General features: G+C 44.5%; 1 protein-coding gene across 1 annotated transcript in view; it reads right to left on the minus strand.

Annotated features, from left to right (window-relative positions):
• PYGL (glycogen phosphorylase L) overlaps positions 1 to 19,525 on the minus strand; it is a 42,713-nt gene extending 23,188 nt beyond the window's left edge. Inside the window, 6 exon segments of the mRNA XM_047737958.1 lie at positions 1,816 to 1,947; positions 7,932 to 7,975; positions 7,978 to 8,034; positions 10,642 to 10,723; positions 13,578 to 13,679; positions 19,181 to 19,525. Coding sequence (XP_047593914.1) covers positions 1,816 to 1,947; positions 7,932 to 7,975; positions 7,978 to 8,034; positions 10,642 to 10,723; positions 13,578 to 13,679; positions 19,181 to 19,423 — 660 coding nt within the window. The 5' untranslated portion in view covers positions 19,424 to 19,525.
• Between the last annotated feature and the right edge of the window lie 297 nt (positions 19,526 to 19,822).

The following is a 19,822-nucleotide window of genomic DNA, read 5'->3' on the forward strand; positions in this document are numbered from 1 at the left end:
CTCCTTCTTTCCCCTCTTCTCTTCATAGGTGCCACGCCTCCTCCCCTTCCCCTCCACTCTGTCATTCACAGGCCTTGCCCCGATATCACACCTACACTTCTAATTCTCTCTGGTATCTGGTTCCCAGAGGACCCGAGCAGACACATGAATGAAAAGGATTGCTCGGTTTATTGGAATCTGCCCCCAACGTGTGCACACAGTGCTGGTCCTCATGCCCTCTGACCTCACCAGCTACAGACCTGGGGCTGACTTGGGCGATGGCTTCCAGAAATCCATAAAGTGCTGCCTGCCTTGGGGTAGCTCACCTTATATTCCATCTGCCCCATAACATTGCCTTTGTGGGCACAGAAAAATATACTGTCTCTAACTGAATTTCTGGATGTATTATGAAAATGTTCTGTAAATACGAGGTAGCTCAACAGTGGGACCTCGTTTAAACAGAGTATTTCCAGGACTGATTGTGTAAACTGCGTATGGTTAAAAAGATCAACAAAAGTCACTGGAAGTTTTAGACACCAAAACCTATACCAAATACTAGTTTAATGCCAAATACACATGTGAATTCTTCAGGCATATTAACAATTGATTTGTTTGCAGCTCTCTTGACTGTCTTTGTAACCAACTTCAACTCAGATTGTGTTCCGTTGTTTAACCAAATTTAGAGAAAGAGAAAGAGAAACTTACCTTGAAATTACAGTCTTCGTTTATGCCTTTTACTATTATACCATAATGACCTATTTTAGCTTCTGATCTGCTATTTCCTATGTTGAATAAATTCATCCTCAGATAGAAAAATCATTTTTAAATAGTCTTATTTTTCTGAACTGTGAAGCGCTCTATGTGGATTAGCGGAATAAATTATCAGTTTAAAAAGTCAACTATAAAATGGGTCTAGGTTCTTCTAAAATAAAATAAAGGATCTATTCATGGGGCATAATCCACAAACCAACTGAATTTAGCACTGCAGTACTGAATTTCACTCACAGCTTTGCCAGCTAAAAATATTAACTTGCTCTTTACCATTTACTTTAAGCTTTTAAAGAACGGCTGGTGATTTGTCCCTCCCGGCCCAAGATCATATTCATTAAGCAAATATCTCAACTGGAGCCTCCAAAAGATTGGACAAGGCAGTCTAGTAATGAGTAGGGGTTATTTGTCAGCAAGTAAGAAGACAGCAGAGCACACAGCATCACTGAGGTGCTGAGAAGTGAACTGGTCAGCCACAAGATAACGCTCACATCTGGTGGCAAGATAAATACCCAGCCATGAAGTAAGCCCACTTGGACTGACACCAGCATGATTTCTCTAGAAGTGATTCTGCACGGAACAAAACATTTTGCAACATTTTGTACTATTTTTCTTGACTTTGCAACAAATAAAATTTTTCTCAATCCTTTCAATAAATACTTTGGTTTTAAAATATTTACCCCTGAGAACTCCCAAGTAAAGGTATCTATGGCAGCTAGGTAAGGAAGAACATTTACATTTATTTAATCTTCATATCAAAAACTTTATATAAAACTGGAGAGCTAAGCCTACTAGGATTACAGAATTGATTAATCTCTGATAAAGCTGTTTGCAGAATGACCCTGATAAGTCACTTGACCTTGGGGAAGTCACTTGTCTCTTGGTCTCAGCTCCTTTGTTTTTCAAGCGTGAGTTCACTAGGAGAAGGAACAGAGCTCGGACAAAAACAGACTCTGTCCTTCACTACACAATATACTACCCTCCATATCATATGCATATCATCCTCAGTGCCGTGGATTCCCTGTGCTCTACTGTACAAAATGCTCAGCATGAGAAAACTTCCAATACCTGGGTGTCGACCCACTTGGTCCCAGTGTTGGTGTGCTCTACTTTTCCATAGAAGTGCACGGGCAGCATGAACTCGGGTCGGGCCTTCTCCCAGGGGTTTCCATGTCGGAGCCAATCATCTGCCTCTTCCACCTACAAAAAGGACACGGCTGAGAATTTATTTTTCGGGAGATATGGACCTTCCATTATCTCAAGTCAAAAGTCCAATCATATTGAATCAAAATATCTTTGACTAACTCAGTGCAAAAATACTGTTTTGGTAAGAGAGGTCATTGATTCTGTAGAACTCAGTTCACCTATGTTAGGGTATTGCAACCTGAATCAACAACAATCACACCTGTCAATACACAGTACTGCATTTAATTCTCACAGCATAACCCTGTAGGATGCAACTATGATTTTTCCCTTTTTAAAGAAGTAGAGGGGTGCCTGGGTGGCTTGGTGGGTTAAAGCCTCTGCCTTCGGCTCGGGTCATGATCCCAGTGTTCTGGGATCGAGCCCCATATCGGGCTCTCTGCTCAGCAGGGCGCCTGCTTCCTCCTCTCTCTCTCTCTCTGCCTGCCTCTCTGCCTACTTGTGATCTCTGTCTGTCAAATAAATAAATAAAAAATCTAAAAAAAAAAAATAAAGAAGTGGAAATTGGAACTTGCTCAAAGTCACACAGATAGTAAATGGCACTGCTGAGTTTTGACCTTAGGCGTGTGGGTTCTCGGCCTGTGTCTTAACATCTGTGAATACAACTGTCCAGCTCGGGGGACCGAGAGAGGCCATCTAGGAATGTTTATAGTTGGATACCTGGACCTGAAGGTTTCTACATGATGGCTTCTGTCAAGATTGTTTTGCCTAGAATGCACAGACCAGTTAAGAAATACCACTCATAGAAAACTCTCTCTCTCTCTTAAAATTTTACTCATTTATTTGACAGAGAGAGACAGAGAGAGACTGAGAGCACAAGCAGGGGGAGCAGGAGAGGAAGAAGCAGGCTCCCCTCACTGACCAGGGAGCCTGACGTGGGGCTCAATCCCAGGACCCTGACTGAACTGTATAGATACAAGACACTATTACATTTTATGGTCTTTGTTTAATTTAATCCCTTTAGTAATTTTGATCTGATAATGAACTATTAATTATGGTTCATTTTGAAAATAATATATACTAATATGTAAGGAATTTATTTTATTGACAATTTCAACATTTTCCCATATGTTTATGTTAATTTATAACCACAGATTTCTCATAAAAATTTTAAAATCATAATTTGTATTTAGGTTATTCTGTACATCCAATGAATTTTGGTTTGCAATAAACAAACATGCCAAAACAAAACCAACAAAAAAACACAATGGAGAGGGGAATGTATTTTTAAAGTAAAGACATTATCAGTGAAAGCTTTAAAATATTACATATATTTAAAAAATGCAATTGTGTTTGGACAAGAAAGGAGAGGTGAGGGCTTTTGGGACAAAGTACTCTTGTGAAAGAGATTACCCCAAATCTTGTTATTTTACTTACCTGATTTCTCACTTTCCCCTCTTAGAAAAGATAGCTTTAGTTTAAGAAAATTTTGTTTATGAATTATTAGGTGGTTTTATGACCACCACATACGAATGCAATGCCTGCCTGGGCATAGAGTGGAGACAAAGAAACACAGCTACTGTGTTTTGAGATATCAGAGAAAACACTGAAGTCGACAGACAAGGAAATATACATGCATTTATTTCAACATTGATCATGACTTTTTGTCCAGAAAGCCAGGGAGCTACCCATTAACATTAAATTCCAGCATGGTGGTGAATGAAAAGGGGACTCATAGAAACGACATCTGTAAACAGTAGATCGGGGAGTGAGAGAGACTGGGGAGGCAGAAGGCTGACTCACAGGCGGGGGGGTAAGCCTAGCGAAGGCTGGAGTGAAGTTTGAGCTAATCAGCTGATCCAATCTCATTAAAATGTAGGGGTGCCTGGGTGGCTCAGTGGGTTAAGGCCTCTGCCTTCGGCTCAGGTCATGGTCCCAGGGTCCTGGGATGGAGCCCCGAATTGGGCTCTTTGCTCAGCAGGGTGCCTGCTTCCTCTTCTCTCTCTGCCTGCCTCTCTGCCTACTTGTGATCTCTGTCTGTCGAATAAATAAAAATAAAATCTTTTACAAAATGCAGATTCTCAGGCAGTCTGGGGAGCAGTCTGAAATTCTGCATTTTTAACAAGTCCCCAAGGTGAGGTACACACGGTGATAAAGTCAGTAACTGCAACTCAAAATTTAAACTTCTGCTAATCTAACCAGAAAGAGAACAACAAAAAATAAAACAAAAACTTAACATGGAAACGGTGGAATTTCATCAGCTGGCTGTTAAGCTTTGGTGAAGTCAGAGTCCACTAGCTTGTGTTAATAACTAGAAACTCCACACAAATAAATGAGAATATCCACAGAGGATCAAAACATCCTGACACAAAAGAACTTTCTACTGCTCTTAGGCAAGGGCGGGTGCGGGGTTTTCAAATGCTGGTCGGTGTGAACACTGCTTCCTGTAACAGGAAGACACTTCATTTCAGCACTTGGGATTGTTGTAAAACACGCCCGAAGATATGGCACGAAACGGGACAAGGAGGCAGAAAAAGCTTTCCTCTCAAAAACCATGTGAGCTGACAACACATTTTCTGCTGCCCTCTGGGCTTGCCACCACCAGCCCCCTCCTATGCCGGTCAGAGGCTGCATTTGCCCTTTTGAGGGTACACAAAGCGACAAGACACCTGTCAGCAGATCACTCTTAATGCCATTAAATGCTGCTCTGGCTGATTACGACCTGACTGGGGTAGCAAGTTCTGTAGGAAGACAGAACTCCTAGCTTGCTGTTATTTTCAGTCTCTTCCTGATTTGGCAAGGAGCCAGATAATAATTCCCCTGATTTCACAAAGCTTGTTTATCAGGTAAACTGAAAAACCTGGTTCACTACCACAAGCTGGTCTGAGCAGATCAGAGGAGAAAAGAGAACTGCCCCCCACCCCCACCCCGCCACCCTTAGTAAATCCACGGAAGCTGCAGGATGATGATAAACGTCTTCTCTACCTTGCTTTCTTCCGATGAATCAACAAACCACTCTGTAAATTTAGATTTTCGTGCAGCCAGTGATTCCTGAATGTACTAACACACGGGGCCATGTGAATGGCGGGGGCAAGATGGGAGAAAAGCTTTCATTTCCATCCAAGTGGGCTGCTGGATCTGAACACCCCAGATGAAAGAGAACGGAGACAAAGAGAACGTGGGTCTGCGAAGAGGGGAGCAGGGTGCCAGTCAGGGGAGGGAGGACCACCAGCACTCGGCACCTCCATAGAGGAATTACTCAACGGCATCTGTCCTCCAGCCCACACAGAAGCAGAGGTCAGCTCAGGGAGCTCTCTTACTGACCAAATTTTAAGAAATGCTGTTCCCCTCCACTGTGGAATACACAGGACATGAAGAACTCACGAGCAAACAAACATTGCTTTCTGATGGTACAAATAACTGAAAACCCGTGGTTTCCTGGAGAAGCCCACAAATTGAACAGTGGTAACTAGAAGCTTGCTGGGGAACGTGAATTGTGCATGACTAGTTACAGCAGGCTCGGCCAGATTCCGAAGAGAGAGACGGGTTCTAGTAGATACTCTTTGATTCAGCTCTGAGACACATATGACTGTTAAACTTTAATGCGAGGCTGTCGCAATTGTCTTTTTGTCCTTCTTTCAGTGCGCAATTATTTTCATAGAACACTGTTACTGATAAAGTTTCAACAATCCCATTAGAGTTCAAGAATTTTGTTAAGTCAAGAATTTTTGCAATGAAATTATTTTCCTTAGGGGGAAAGTGAACAGTTTAGTTCTGTAAATCTTTGTTGAAGAGAGACTTCAAAAACTAGAAATTCATTAACCTTTAAGAATCTTCCCAGCTTGGGGGTGCATGGCTGGCTTAGTCAGTGGAGTAGGCAACTCTTGACCTTGGGGTCAGGAGTTCAAGCCCCATGTTGGCTGTGGAGCCTACTTGAAAAAAAAAAAAAGTCCTCAGCTTGTGCCATCTTCTTCAGCAATGATGTATCTGATGAGGGGGCATGCCCTTCCCTCAAGAGGCATGCTGCTTTCTTGGAAAATACCTTTTTTTAATGGAAATTGTTTTTTTTTTAATGGTATGATGTTAAAATCCCATCTCAGTGAACAATGGATATGGTAAAGAAAATGAGTTTTTCTGACTCAGTTTTAAGTCATAGTGAGAGTAGTGATGATGGCCAGTGAGGTCAGCTTTGAAGACAAGCAAAAGTCATGCAGTTCCTCTTTTTTACGACTTGGGTCTGATAGGAGAGAAAAGGACAGTTTCCTGGGTTAAAGGCCACTGAACAGTAGCAAAGGTGGTAGGTATGATTTTAAAAGAGTGAACTTGCATTAAATTCTGGGGAAAATGCACTTGAACATAAATTTTTTGAGATGGGCTTGCTGAGTTTCTTTTAAAATTTTCACAGAACAGTAAAGGGATAAGAAAGGACATCCTTAAATAGTGGGGGGTATAACGAATACTGCACAGGACATGCTCAAAGACTGAAAATGGAAATCATGTACGGCTTGGTCAGATGGTGTCAGAATGTTGGTCATCCTGGAAATGCCCGCTAACCTGGGTTTCTCACACTCAAACTCTATGTTACTTCACTGAGGGAGGGAACCCATTACTTTGATTTCATAACTTCTATGATTATAACATACACATTTCTTATGGAATATGAGTCATGTGGAGGAGGAAATATAAGATAGTAAAAGTCGCCTGTAACCTTATCTCCCAGAGATAATGACTGTTAAAGCTTCGATGTATTTTTTTCCTAGTACTTTATCTTTTTGGCTTCTTTTGGATAGGTCATATCACCCATATGATTCCAAATCCTGTCTTCTCAACTAACATAAACAACTTCCCATTTCATCAAAATTAATAAAATATATTATAACTATATCAATATTATATAATACCACTATTTATTAAATCATCCTCCTTTCTTAGGCAAAGTTAATGTTTTACTGAGTGCCTATCTGTGTGCCAGACATTTTATATATATTCATAATGGTTTCGTGAAGCTGATGTCTCCATTGTGCAGACGGGAAAGCTGAGAGTCAGAGAGGTCAGATAGCCTAATTAAATAAAGCAACACCCTGCATGGGGTAATGAGTTGCAGTTAGGCCTCAAATTAGAAAACAGATCTCAGTTACGGGTTACATGTTTTTTTCTATGCAATGCTGCTTTCTAATTTATTTAGGGTTACCTAAGATCCACTGGTCCTTAACAAAATTTGGAAGTTTGTCTTTCAAAATGTTTGCCTTTTGGTATGTACTCAGTATTCTCCTTCTGAGACTCTTTCCTTGGTGCATTCTTTGACTACCTCAAACCTTTTAGTTCCTTCTTCCCTGGCTCAGAGGGTGTCAAAATACTGAGGGAGGGGAAGGAGAATGGTGTTGACACTCAGCTTATTCTCATCCTTCCTCTCCACTGTGATTAGCTCCAGCCTACACCGCCCCCATCCAGTCCTGAGCACTCTGCCCTCTCAGACTGACTCAGGGAAGTGTGGGAGGGGCACAGAGAATGTGGGCCTTTTGGAAATCGAATTCAGCATCTTTTTGTCAATGAGGTGTGTGTAGAGGAAAAAGACAGGGAGAGAGAAAGTCTAAATCACACTTAGCATCAGGGAAGACTATCCCCACTAGGGCTGATCGTAAGCTCAAAGAATGACCAAAGATAAAAGAAACAAATACCTAAGAATCCAATTTGGTTACATAAAAATCATTTGAGAGTTATTTGTCTGGTCTGATTACAATTATAACAGGTGGTCCACAGTCAGGGGTCAGTGACGAGCATTTTCAGAGCATTCTCAGGAGTCAAACTAGGTGAGGTGCTTCTGGATCTGGAGCTGAATGATACTGGCAGGCTCTCTGCTCTTAGGGAACTCACATCCCTCCCATCCCAAAGGGGTAAGACTGATGGTTTTCAGTGATTGCGATTAAATGCCAGAGATATTAGAAAAGCTCTACATTAAATGTCTGTAAATTATAAATCACCCAGCATACTATGAAGGAGAAGTATTTTAATAACAAACTTTTGAAAGACGGCTCACATACCTGCCATCCATCTCGGATCTTCTGATTGAAGATTCCATATTCTATCGGATGCCATATCCATAGGCTGCAAGTCCCAGGGTAGCCATGGAATCCAGGAAGCAGGCTGAATCACAAAAACATGGGCAAAGGCAGAGTTATCAGGGTTAGTCCAAATTCCATCTTCCTTTAAAAGACACGGTAGCCACAAAACATTTTTCTCTGAAAACCACATGTGTATTTTAAAGCACAGAGACAGCTGTGCGGTGGGTATTGTTTTAAAATAACATTTTAAAATTATAAAACGAATATTATATAGAGAAGTTAGAAAATACCAAAATGAATACAGAGGAAAATAAACAGCACGGACTATGTCACCATTTAGAAATAACACTGTGTATGTGTTGGCATCTCATTTGAGAACAGAGAAGGAAGCTGGCCTGCCTGAGACACATCCATTATTGTGTCCGCCACTCACACTGCCCTGTCTAAGGGAAGCTCTCTCTGTGGCCCCTGCTTGAAAAGATAGCCCCAGGAGAGTGTAATAATTTACATGGGCCCACCCAACCAACTAGCTAGACATCTGTGGCAGACTCTTTCTGGCCAGTGGAATTCCAGTGTGTTCAGGTATCAAGGGGCCATATGCTTCAGGGAGGCTGGGCCAGGAAATGAATCTTGCTTTGGTCTAAGCCAATCATAGTAATTCTATTTCCTTCACCAGTGATTGGTTTTGGCATGGACATGTGATGACCTATCATCTAATGAGAGGTGCTAGGAAGTGTGCTAGGTGCACTGAAAGATTTACTTGCTCCTGCCACCTTTTTTTCCATGGGGGAAAGCCAGAAGAACCACAAAGACCCAGAGTCCTGACAGAATCATGCTGTTGAATAAACTCATCTTGGAGCAGCCTAAATTCTGGAGTCTTTGTTTAGTCAGTGATAACACACATCTTGTCAGTTGAACCAATTTTTGCTAGATTTTCTGTTACTTGTAGCCAAGAGCATTAATGATAAAGCCCCGATCCAGAGCAGCCAATCCAAAGGCTGCACAGGGGTGCCTGGGTGGCTCAGTCGGTTGAGTGTCTGCCTTTGGCTCAGGTCATGATCTCAGGTCCTGGATGGAGCCCCTCATTGGGCTCCCTGCTCAGCGGGGAGCCTGCTTCTCTAGTGGTTCTGCTCCTCCCTCTGTTCCTTCTCTCTCCTCTTGCTCACTATTTCTCTCCTCAAATAATATATAAAATCTTAAAAAAATACAAAAGCTAGCAGTGATCTATGTTGTGGCCAAATTCTACGGGAGGGGTTATTACCACTCTGATTGTCCTTCTCAGGAATTGGAACGGAGAAATAACAGAGAATGAGGGAACACACAATAGGATCTAAAACGGAAAAGACATTTGCAGATCACACAGAAATGGCTGAGTTAGATTCATGGTGGGCTCTAAAACATAATCCACAAAGGCCATGGCCAGATGCCATCAGTTACTGGAACCTCACAGTGGTCTTCTGGTCCCTGTGCTCACGTGGCCTGACTCTGCTCCAGTTCCTGCTCTCTCAGATCTGTGGCCAGTTGTCTTTCCTGGGTCCTGATCAAATTATTCTTAGAGCCTGACCAGAACTGGGTCTCAACCTTTCAGTCAGTCAGAGATGAGGCCATATAATGAGAATCACTCAGCCTGGTTCACCACTTCACTCTTTGACCTTATCACCAACTGAAGGAACAAGGTCATTCATATCAGGCACAGAATGGGGTTAACCCAGCCAACAAATAGGCCTGGGGCTTTACATAATGAAAGGGCGGCCGGTTGTCATTCTTAGATGTGTAGGCCACTGGTTCTGCTGGTCTTCCTACAGCCTCACGGAAAGCCTACTGAACTGTCCCAATGGCTGACATTACAGGTAGTAAGTTCTCTAATATGGACAGCAATGTCAATGCACATTGCCACTAACGTAGGATTAAATACCATGAAAACACACACAAATGGATTTCCAGCAACTCGAAAGTGTGCGTAAATTTAGAGATATTAAAATCATTCTTGAAAAAGAAGAAATAGATTATTTTTCAGAGTGAAATCTGATAAAGAAATGTACGGTGGTACATTTTTATATTTATCTTCAGTGTAAATATCAGGAATAGAATGGCTGGTCACAGGGAAGCATAATTTTTTATTTAATGCAGTTGGTATTATCTGTTTAAACCGTTTCCTTTACATTTGCAGAAAAATCATTTCCTGGATAAAGCACTTGAATTGCATCCATATAAAAAAAGGTATTAACGAACTAAATCATACCAATAATATAGTAAGTGTACCATTGCCTACCAGTCAATCAGAAAGCAGACTGTCAAGGGCACAAGACAACAGCGCAATGGTGAAACAACTCAGGTCACCCCTCACAGGTTCGTGAAGTGAGCTGCTGTGGACAAACAGCAGTGAAGGGAAGGGGCCACTTGGGAAACCCTGAAGAGCACAGGAAGGAGCCTGGTTAACTGTGGCCTTTAAGCAATGTCTCCAAGGGTTTTAAGCAACGTCTCTTTGGTTCAAGTTCCCTTCTCTGCTCTTTGTGTAGAACTGATCAAACCACAGTGCAAACTCAAAGACAAAAATACCTGTAAGCCAGGTCATACTTTGTACTCTTCCTAGAGAGCCTGTCTGGTTCTTCCAAGCACAGTCAGTCACGCTGGGCATGTGAGGATCCGTCAACCGGCCAGACAGCACATAACACCCTCATGATGTAACTTACCGCAAGCCTCCCAAGACCACCATTGCCAAGCCCGGCATCTTCCTCAATTTCTTCCAGCTCCTCCATATCCAACCCAAGCTGGAGACGAAAGGAAGCAACATTGGATGCAGGCACAATGCAGGCCGTTTCAGGAAGCCACAGTCATTTCTTCAGTCTCTGGTCGGGCCTCCAGGGTCCTGTGGGGACTCAGTTCTGTCAGCTCCCTCACAGTGTTCTGACATAAGAGGCCCACAGCAGACCCTGGAGACTGCACTGCAAAACCGGACCAGATGGCCCAGCAGCAGCGTGGGGAGGAGTGTGTGCTGCAAAGGGCCATCCCGGTTCTGTTAGTTAGCTCTCTGACTCTGGGCCACGTAAATCTCTCTCTGTGCTTCTCCTCTCTTTTTTTTTTTTTTTTAACTAAAGATTTTATTTATTTATCTGACAGAGAGAGAGAGCACAAGTAGGCGGAGAGGCAGGCAGAGAGAGGAGGAAGCAGGCTCCCCAGCGAGCAGAGAGCCTGATGCGGGGCTCCATCCCAGGACACTGGGATCATGACCTAGCCGAAAGGTAGAGGCTTAACCACTGAGCCACCAGGTGCCCCTCCTCTCTTGTTTAAGAAAGTGAGGAAAACAGCATCTGCCTGATTTAGGGCTATTATGAACTAAATGAGTGTATACAAATAAAGCATTTAGAATTACCCTGAACAGATATCCTCAATAAATATTAGCTATTACTATTTCTTAAAATTATTATTTTTTTTGTGTGCAGTAGGGGTAAAACCTCAGGAATGGTCTAGCGCCAAGCTGACACTAATTGGGCTGAAGGATTTGAAAAACTATCAAAGAGTATGAGGTCAGACTTCTGGGATGGAGTAAAGTTCATCTTTCATGACCACAACGTATTACTCAGTAGGGTAACGGTTTGTAACCCAAAATTGGTTACTGAGTCACTGCCCATGAGGCCTGGGACAGAGAGCACCCTGGGAAACAGCCCTGAGGGCCAGCTGGACGAGGGTGAAAATCCTCTACTTCTTTCCGAAGTGGGAAAGAGGACTATGGGAGGCCAATGGACATCTATGACCTTGCTGATGACAGAATGGGTTGCCAGCCAGCTCCCTGCCCCCGAGTGTTTGGCTCGCACAACCAGAGGCTGGTTGGCACCAGTGTGGACTCATGTCAGGGCTGAGCGGTCCTGAGACCCCTTTGGGCTGCTCATCTTACAATGAGGAAACTGATGGCTAGAGAGATTAAAATGGCCTCCCCTATGTTGACTAGATAGTAATCTAGCCCTGCTTGGCTAACAGTGGTTTTGTTGTGAAAATGACTGTATTCTTATCTGAAAGTGAGACAAGCCATTAAATTAGACATTATTTTAAAAATGGGAACATAACTGACAGATTTACAAACAGACACATAAGTTAGAACCATGCTTGAAGCTGATGCCCAGGTTTCCTTAGAGTCACCTACTTGGATCCCCACCCTTCCACCAAAGGTGACTTTCTCACACAAGTCTTAATAACTAAACCTCCTGAGAGTTCAGAAATGGCCTCGCCTCTGTTTATTTCTGAAGGGGCTTTCAAATGCGCTTCCCGGTGACCAGGGTTTACTGGGGTCCTTGTGCAAGCCTACAACACAATGTGGAAGCAGCTTAAGTAATAAGTATCACACCACGGTGTAAATCGAGTAGCTGTGAACAAACAACAGTAAGGTAAAGACGAGGCCGCTCTGGAAACCCTTCAGGGCTAATGCTAACACTCAGGAACTTTTCAGTTCTAAACATGGAAGTCTACAGTAGGCTGTAAACCTCGAGGAGGCTGACGTAGGTTACTTCATCACCTGTTAGATGCCAGGCCAGGCGAGGTGTTTTTATTTTCACATGCTATCAGGGGAAGCAACAACAGGGACATGGAGGGGAGCTGCAATGATTCTTTCATAGAAAATACCTAACCGCCATGAAAAGAAACCAGCCCTTCGTGACAGCGGCTGGCCACACGAGACAATCCCATGGCAAGGACAAGGAGCCGTTTGGACTGGACGGTCTCTCATTAGAATGTGCCTTTGCAAATACAGATCCTCCTTTCAGTCACATGAAAAGGATTAAGAACTATTTGGTTTTGCAGGGAGATCCCTGAAGCTCCGGGGAGGAACAGTTAAATACTTTCCATAAAAACAAATTAGCATAAATAAGTTTAAGACCCCGAGCTCCTCATTAAGGAGGCAGTGTATTTTACAGCTCAGTAATCAGTAAAGAAAGTATGTCAATGTAATTTTAAAAACTTATTATTTATACATGTTGCCTTGATACATGAATAACAGTGTCAATTTTGATCATTTTTAAACTAGATGGGGGGTGCTTGGCTGGCCCAGTTGGTGGAGTGTGTGGACTCGATCTCAGGGTTGCAAGTTCCAGCCCACACTGGATATAGAGATTATTTAAAAATAAGTTATTAAGGGACACCTGGGTGGCTCAATCGTTAAGCATCTGCCTTCGGCTCAGGTCATGATCCCAGAGTCCTGGGACTGAGCCCAGATGGGGCTCCCTGCTCAGCAGGTGCTTCTCCCTCTCTCACTCCCCCTGCTTGAGTTCCCTCTCTCAAGGTGTCTTTCTCTGTCAAATAAATAAATAAAATCTTTAAAAATTCTTTAAAAATAACGAAAGTACATAAGAGCCCAAAGGCTTGTTCAGATGCTAATTCCTAAGATGGTAATGTTCTGGGGAGTGCTGTCAAAAAACTGACAAGGCAGAAGAAAATTCTCATAAGGCAAAACAGTTCTCTAACTTTGTTTCTCTTAAACCAGAGATCTCCACTAGTTTATATTTCTAATTGTAATAGACGTAGCTAAGGAGAAATTTTTCACTTTTTTTTTTTTTTTGGTGTTACATTCCCAAGGTTCATGAATTGAACTTGAAATTTAAGGGAGAGAATGAAAGAAATATGCAGACAACGTACCTGGTAAATGGCCTCATCACAGGCATTTTGCAGGCCAAGGTTGATCATGGTATTCTGTAATGTTCGGCCCCATGTAAATTCCAAAGAGAGGTAATAAACCCTCTAAACAAAGAGAGGTCAGAGTGAATGCTGTAAGGGCCAACACTATTTGTCATACAAACACAAAAGGTCACCGATAAGACACACACAGGCCAGACCAAGACAGGTTCAAATGAGACTCCAAACGATGGATGAAAGACTAAACACAAGCAAGACTGACAGCTGGCTGTGAGAAAAACCATTTTCTACCCTTCTTTTGGCAAAGTAGTTTTTATCCCCGGGGAGAGAAAACCAAACTCCTCCAACTAATTAGATTCACTGTTTTGTGTGTGTGTTTTCCTTCCTGTTCACGAGCCTCATGAATTAAGCATATGTTTGGGACAAACAGAAATCACACTGTCACAGCTCATCACTCATTTTGTAACATACTTATATGATGATATTCAGGTGAGGTTGACTGTGATCATCTCAACTCATCCAGGAAACGTAAAGATTAACTCCTTCGAGATGCACACAATGGCTAGAACATAGCCAGTGTGTCTGATTACTGCAAGTAATACTACAATTAATTATTTTAGAATAAAATGATTCTAGAAAGGCCATAGTCTGGCAAAAAACAAAAGACTACCTCAGGTTTACTGGTGTTTGTCCTTAATGAAGTGGGAAATTTCTCTAAAACTTAGACACTGTTGCCTTTGACCTAAAGCCAGGTAAACACTTTTGAGATGAAAGTGAAAGGTGCCAAGGTCAGAGTTGCCTAAAACCTTTCAAAATACAATTTAAGTTTAACTAATGAAAGGTTTTATTTATTTATTTATTTATTTATTTATTATTTATTTGACAGAGATCGCAAGTAGGCAGAGAGGAAGGGAAAGCAGGCTCCCTGCTGAGCAGAGACACCCCCCGCCCCCCACGCAGTGGCTCGATCACAGGACCCTGGGATCATGACCTGAGCGAAGGCAGAGGCTTAACCCACTGAGCCACCCAGGCGCCCCTAAGTTTAACTTAAAAAAAAAAAAAAAAAAAAGGAAGATCAGTGAGTAACTTCATCATCCCCTTTTACAATACCTTACTTTCATATCACTTCCCCTTCCTTTTCTGCCAAACATGAAACAAACATCTAGAAATGCATCTATATAAAGTCACTTCAAGTTCAGGGACTCCTTCATTACCCAACAGGAAGAACCCAAAAGAAAAGTATTTGGTCAACCCAAAATATAAAAGAATATAGTTCAATATCACAAATGCTTATTCTAATATTTAACTATCTAATATTTAGCTACCTAATATTTAATGCATTACTTACACATTTATATTTAAATAAAAAATATTACGGGCGCCTGGGTGGCTCAGTGGGTTTAAAGCCTCTGCCTCAGGCTCAGGTCATGATCTCAGGGTCCTTGGATTGAGCCCCGAATGGGGCTCTCTGCTCAGCAGGGGGCCTGCTTCCTCCCCCTCACCTGCGTCTCTGCCTATGATCTCTGTCTGTCAAATAAATAATAAAATCTTTAAAAATAATAAAAAATAAAAAATATTATATGAAAATGTCAACTTAGAAATTTCGCTTTTTCCCATGTTCATCTTATGAAACAATTGAATTCTAAGTGTTCCCATGGATTGTCAACATCCATATCTTAATGGGTCTTAACACATGATTTTCCACAGCATATCTCTATTATTTTTATCCAAGGTGTCTGAATATCTATAATGCTGCCATTAGGGACCTCATCAGCTTATTAGCTGCTTCTGAGTCAGGAAAAGGTATCTTTTCTGAGGCAGAAACAGGCCAGGAAAGTACATGGCCCCACTCCTCTCCCCCTCCAAGGATACAGCCTATATAGGAGGCTACCATATCACAGGAAAGAATACATCAAGCCACAAGCCACATTTGCATAACATTAGGGCAGTTTTTTTCTGTTCTTCTCTGTGTATTCATGATCTTGATAATAAAATCACTATATATTGCTTTTTATGTTTTATGATCTATAATAAGCTTGTTTGTAAATATAGTACATATATATATCCAACACTTCCAATTGTGAGTTCACACCCCCAGATGACTACACCTGTGTTAAATTCCTTTGGTTCCCCCCCACCCCATTAAAAATATTTTATTTATTTATTTAGAGCAGGAGAGAGAGAGATCCAACAGGGGTAGGGGAGAGAGGTAGAGGTGGGGAGAGGGACAAGCAGACACCCCGCTGAGCACGGAGCCCCATGCATCAAGGTTACCGGAGAGGCTTGACCTCAGGACCCTGAGATCACGACCTGAGCAGAAATCAAGAGTGGGACACTTAACCAACTGAGCCCTCAGGGGCCCTCTTTGCTTCCTTTTTCATGATTCTAAATTAGCATAGACTTCAGACATTTTAAGATATCCTAAAAAAATGTTGTTGCTTAAATAAAGTTACTGAAAAAGCACCTCATTACACAACAGACTTCATAAGCACATGAATTTAAGGTGATTTCCTATTTTCCCTTAAGTAATTTTTTGGGGGGGAACCTCACCTCACATTTGGGGATAAAACTTGAAAATCTTGAAAAACTGATCCTCTTAGTCAGAGGTCTCTAAACACTTAAAACATATTCCTGGTAGCAAAATATTTGAACATCTCCAATACACCTTATAAATTATATGCATCTACTACTATTACTACTGATATTTCATGTAAATTTTCTGTAAAGTGGACATTTTTGAAAGGCTTATAAAGAAGGCATAACAATAACCAATATTTAAAAATGTTATTTTTAGTCCTAGCATCAACCAGAAGACCCAGAATACTTCTGGGAAGATCTATGAACAGGTGACAACACAACTGTAACTTGCAGGACAGTCAAGAGTTGAGCATGGAGACACATGGTGGGGGGGTGGCATCCCAAGTGACAGGTGCATTGTGGGCAGAGGCCCAGATGTGGGGAGTACAGGGCATGGACAGGGACAGCAGATCGTTTTGGTGGGAGAGCAAGGTGAGCCCAAGAGGGTAATGGGAGGTAGGATAGGAGGGATTGGTTCACCTGAACTCCATGACTGTGACAGGCAGTGGGTGCCATATTTGAACAGAGGGCAAGATGTGTTGCTTTAGAAGTTTAACTGGCTACAGCACACAGAATGAGATGGGATTGCATACCCAAATGCCTTCAGGAGCCAGGCAGAGAAAATAAATGTGTAATGAGAGTCACATGAAACAACAAGTCCTGGGCCAAGAACTGGGGTGTATGTGTCCTGCTCGAAGGCACTGAAAATTTAACTGCTTAAAGGCGTGTTCCTGGCCAAATGAAGCACAAGAGCTAGCCATATCCAGCTGCACGCTGCCAGCTGCCAGAGGTCTACTTCATACACCAGTAGCCTAGGCCTCCAGCGCAGAGAAGGGAGAATGCAGGAGTGGGTAATTTCAAGAGAACCCATAGGAACCGACGGACTTTGGCAATATGCTGAATGGGAGATACAGGAGGAAATCAAAGGTGAGACCAAAGTTTTGTGTCTGGGTGACAGGATGGCAATGCTGTTAGAATTACATACAGAAGATAGCCAGGATTCAGATGGATGATGATCTGAGTTTGAGGAAATAGGGAGAGGTCTAGGTATGTTCACTGAGCACTCAGAAATGCAGGAACGGAGTCTGAAAAGGAATCCAGGCCAGAGGTCCAGATTTGGGGTTCATCTGTATGGAGTGCAGGGGAGATGGGAGGAAAGCGTGGACACAATTACTGGCTCCGCTCTGTGTTCTAATGAGGGCAGGAACCTTCTGCTTAGGGGAATAACTGCCACAGCAGAGATATTTTATTAACGTGTGGAATGAATCTCGTTCACTGTGGTATCCCCAGCCTATCCCCATCAGAATATTTGGTTTATACCTGCGCTGAGGCAGGAAAGTGCTGTCCAGTGGAAAACTAGCCAGAGGACTGGAGAACAGTAAAGTACCAGATAAGCCAATGGAGGAGAAACACACAAGGTGAATGTATTCTGTGGTGCTAAAGGCTATGGAGGTGTGTGTGTGTGTGTGTGTGTGTGTGTGTGTTGGGGGAGGCTAGGTTCTAAAATATACTCATCAACTCACTCTCCAGTTTAAAAACTTAAAACAGGGGTACCTAGCTGGCTCAGTCCTTAAGCATCTGCCTTCCGCTCAGGTCACGATCCCAGGGTTCTGGGATGGAGCCCCCCATCAGGGATCGAGCCCCCCATCTGGCTCCCTGATCAGCGGGAAGCCTGCTTCTCCCTTTCCCACTCCCCTGCTTGTGTTCCCTCTCTTGCTGTGTCTCTCTCTGTCAAATAAATAAAACAAAATTCTTAAAAAATAAAAAAAAAACTTAAAAAATTTTATTTAATGGGAGGTGCAGCCCCTTCTATGCAAATAAAAAAAGTACAGTACACATAAGTACACACCAAGTGATTTCTAAGATTATATTTTAGCAGCTGCCACCTTTGGGTAGAGATCTAGACCTCTAGGGTGTGGAAGCATTTGAAAGCTTTGTAACAGCTGCAGTTTCTTATTACAAGTATTTACTTTCTTTTGTTCATGGGTTCTTTGAACTAGTCTTCTTTTTCCCCATGTTTTTACATATTAAAAATATTCCTAATAGATGTTTATATGCATTCCCCACTGCCTCCTTCACCCTTTTCAGTACGCCCCCAGCCAGTCTGTCCAGTTTTCTCTCCCAATACATACTCACACCCCTCTCTCTCTGCACAACACAATGCTTCTCCCTGCCAGATCCTTTCCAACCTCCCCCGCACCCCCTAACCTTCCAACATTGGCCAGGTGAAAATAGTGCCCCTCTGTGCGCCCAAAAGCTCTCTAAGGAACCTTGCGTCCCAGCCCCTGCGCGGTGGATAAGGGTGGTCAGGCACAGTCTCCCCCAGCAGCTTCTGGGGTAAGGCTTAGAGTCAGAGCACCGCCTTGATCCCCGCAGGAAAAGAGGAAGTGCAGGAGCTCCACACCCCACTCGTCGGAACTGGTGGGCGTGACTGGGAGGAGTTCTGACAGTGGGGCGGGACCTCTGCTCCTCCCTCTTCACCTTTCTCAGACCCGGGAGAACCCAGGTCATCCACGGATCCCCCAGGCCAGCCCCTGCAAAGGATCTAGGGGCAGTGAGGCACGCTCCTTCGACTCTTCTGCCTTCTCTCCACTCCCCCCACCCCATCCCGAGTCCCGGCTCTTTTGACCATTTGACGGGCGTCTGTGTTTGTCTCCCTTCCCTAAACATTAAACTTAGCTGGAGCACGGCTTTCGTCGGTTTTGCTCGGGGCCTAGATCCGTGCCTGGCTTTCACCCAGGAGGCGCCCTATATCTCCCATTAAATGCTGATGTGGATGCTTCCAAGTTTCGGAAATCAGCGGACAGACGAGGGAGGCCCGGGCGCCCGCTCCCCGGCTGCCGCGGGAGCCCAGGGCGCGGCGACTCGGGTGGGTCTGGGGCTGGCGGAGAAGTGCAGCGCCGTCCCCTGGGCGCCCCCCACCCCACCCGTCCAGCCGGACTCCGGGGGCACATCCCCGCGGGGAGCGCGGTGCGGGCACGGGCGCGGCGAGGAGGGCCACTCCGGGGCCACCTCCCGCCCGGCCGTACCTTGGGGCACTTCTCGTAGTAGTACTGCTGCGTGCGGATCCAGCGCCCCACCAGGTGGTCGCGCACCGTGTGCGCCAGCGCGAAGAAGTAGTCGCGGGGGGTGGCCACGTTGCGGTCCTTGACCAGCGTGAAGTGCAGGTGGCGGTTGAAGCCCTTCTTCAGCTCGGCCACGTTCTCCACGCCCACGATGCCGCGGATGCTGATCTGCCGCCGCTTCTCCTGGTCGGTCAGGGGCTTGGCCATGGCGGCGGCGGCGGCGGGCAGCGGGGCGAGCGGGTCTAGCGGCCCAAGAGCAGAGACAGGGCGAGGGCGCAGCGGGCTGCGGGCCGCGCGCCGCCGCTTTTGAGTGGGAGGAAAGTTTGGGGTCCGCCCCTGGGCGCGGCGCCGCCCGGGGCTCCAGCTCTCGGGCCAGGGGGGCGGAGGGAGGGCCTGGCCCGCCCCGGACTCTGCGGCCGCCGGGGTGGGGCCTGCGGGGGGCGCGGGGCGCACGCGTGGGACCCCGGGCGGCCGGAGTCTGCGCGCCCGCCACGCGGGGCTGGGGCGGAGAGGGGGGCCGGGAACCCCTTCCCCGGGGACCGTCCCCGCCAGGGGCTGGGCTGAGTCCCCTGGGCCGTCCGAGGTGGCACCTACGGCCCGTCACGT

Source organism: Lutra lutra, chromosome 7 (genome assembly GCF_902655055.1).
Source record: "Lutra lutra chromosome 7, mLutLut1.2, whole genome shotgun sequence".
NCBI lineage: Eukaryota > Metazoa > Chordata > Mammalia > Carnivora > Mustelidae > Lutra > Lutra lutra.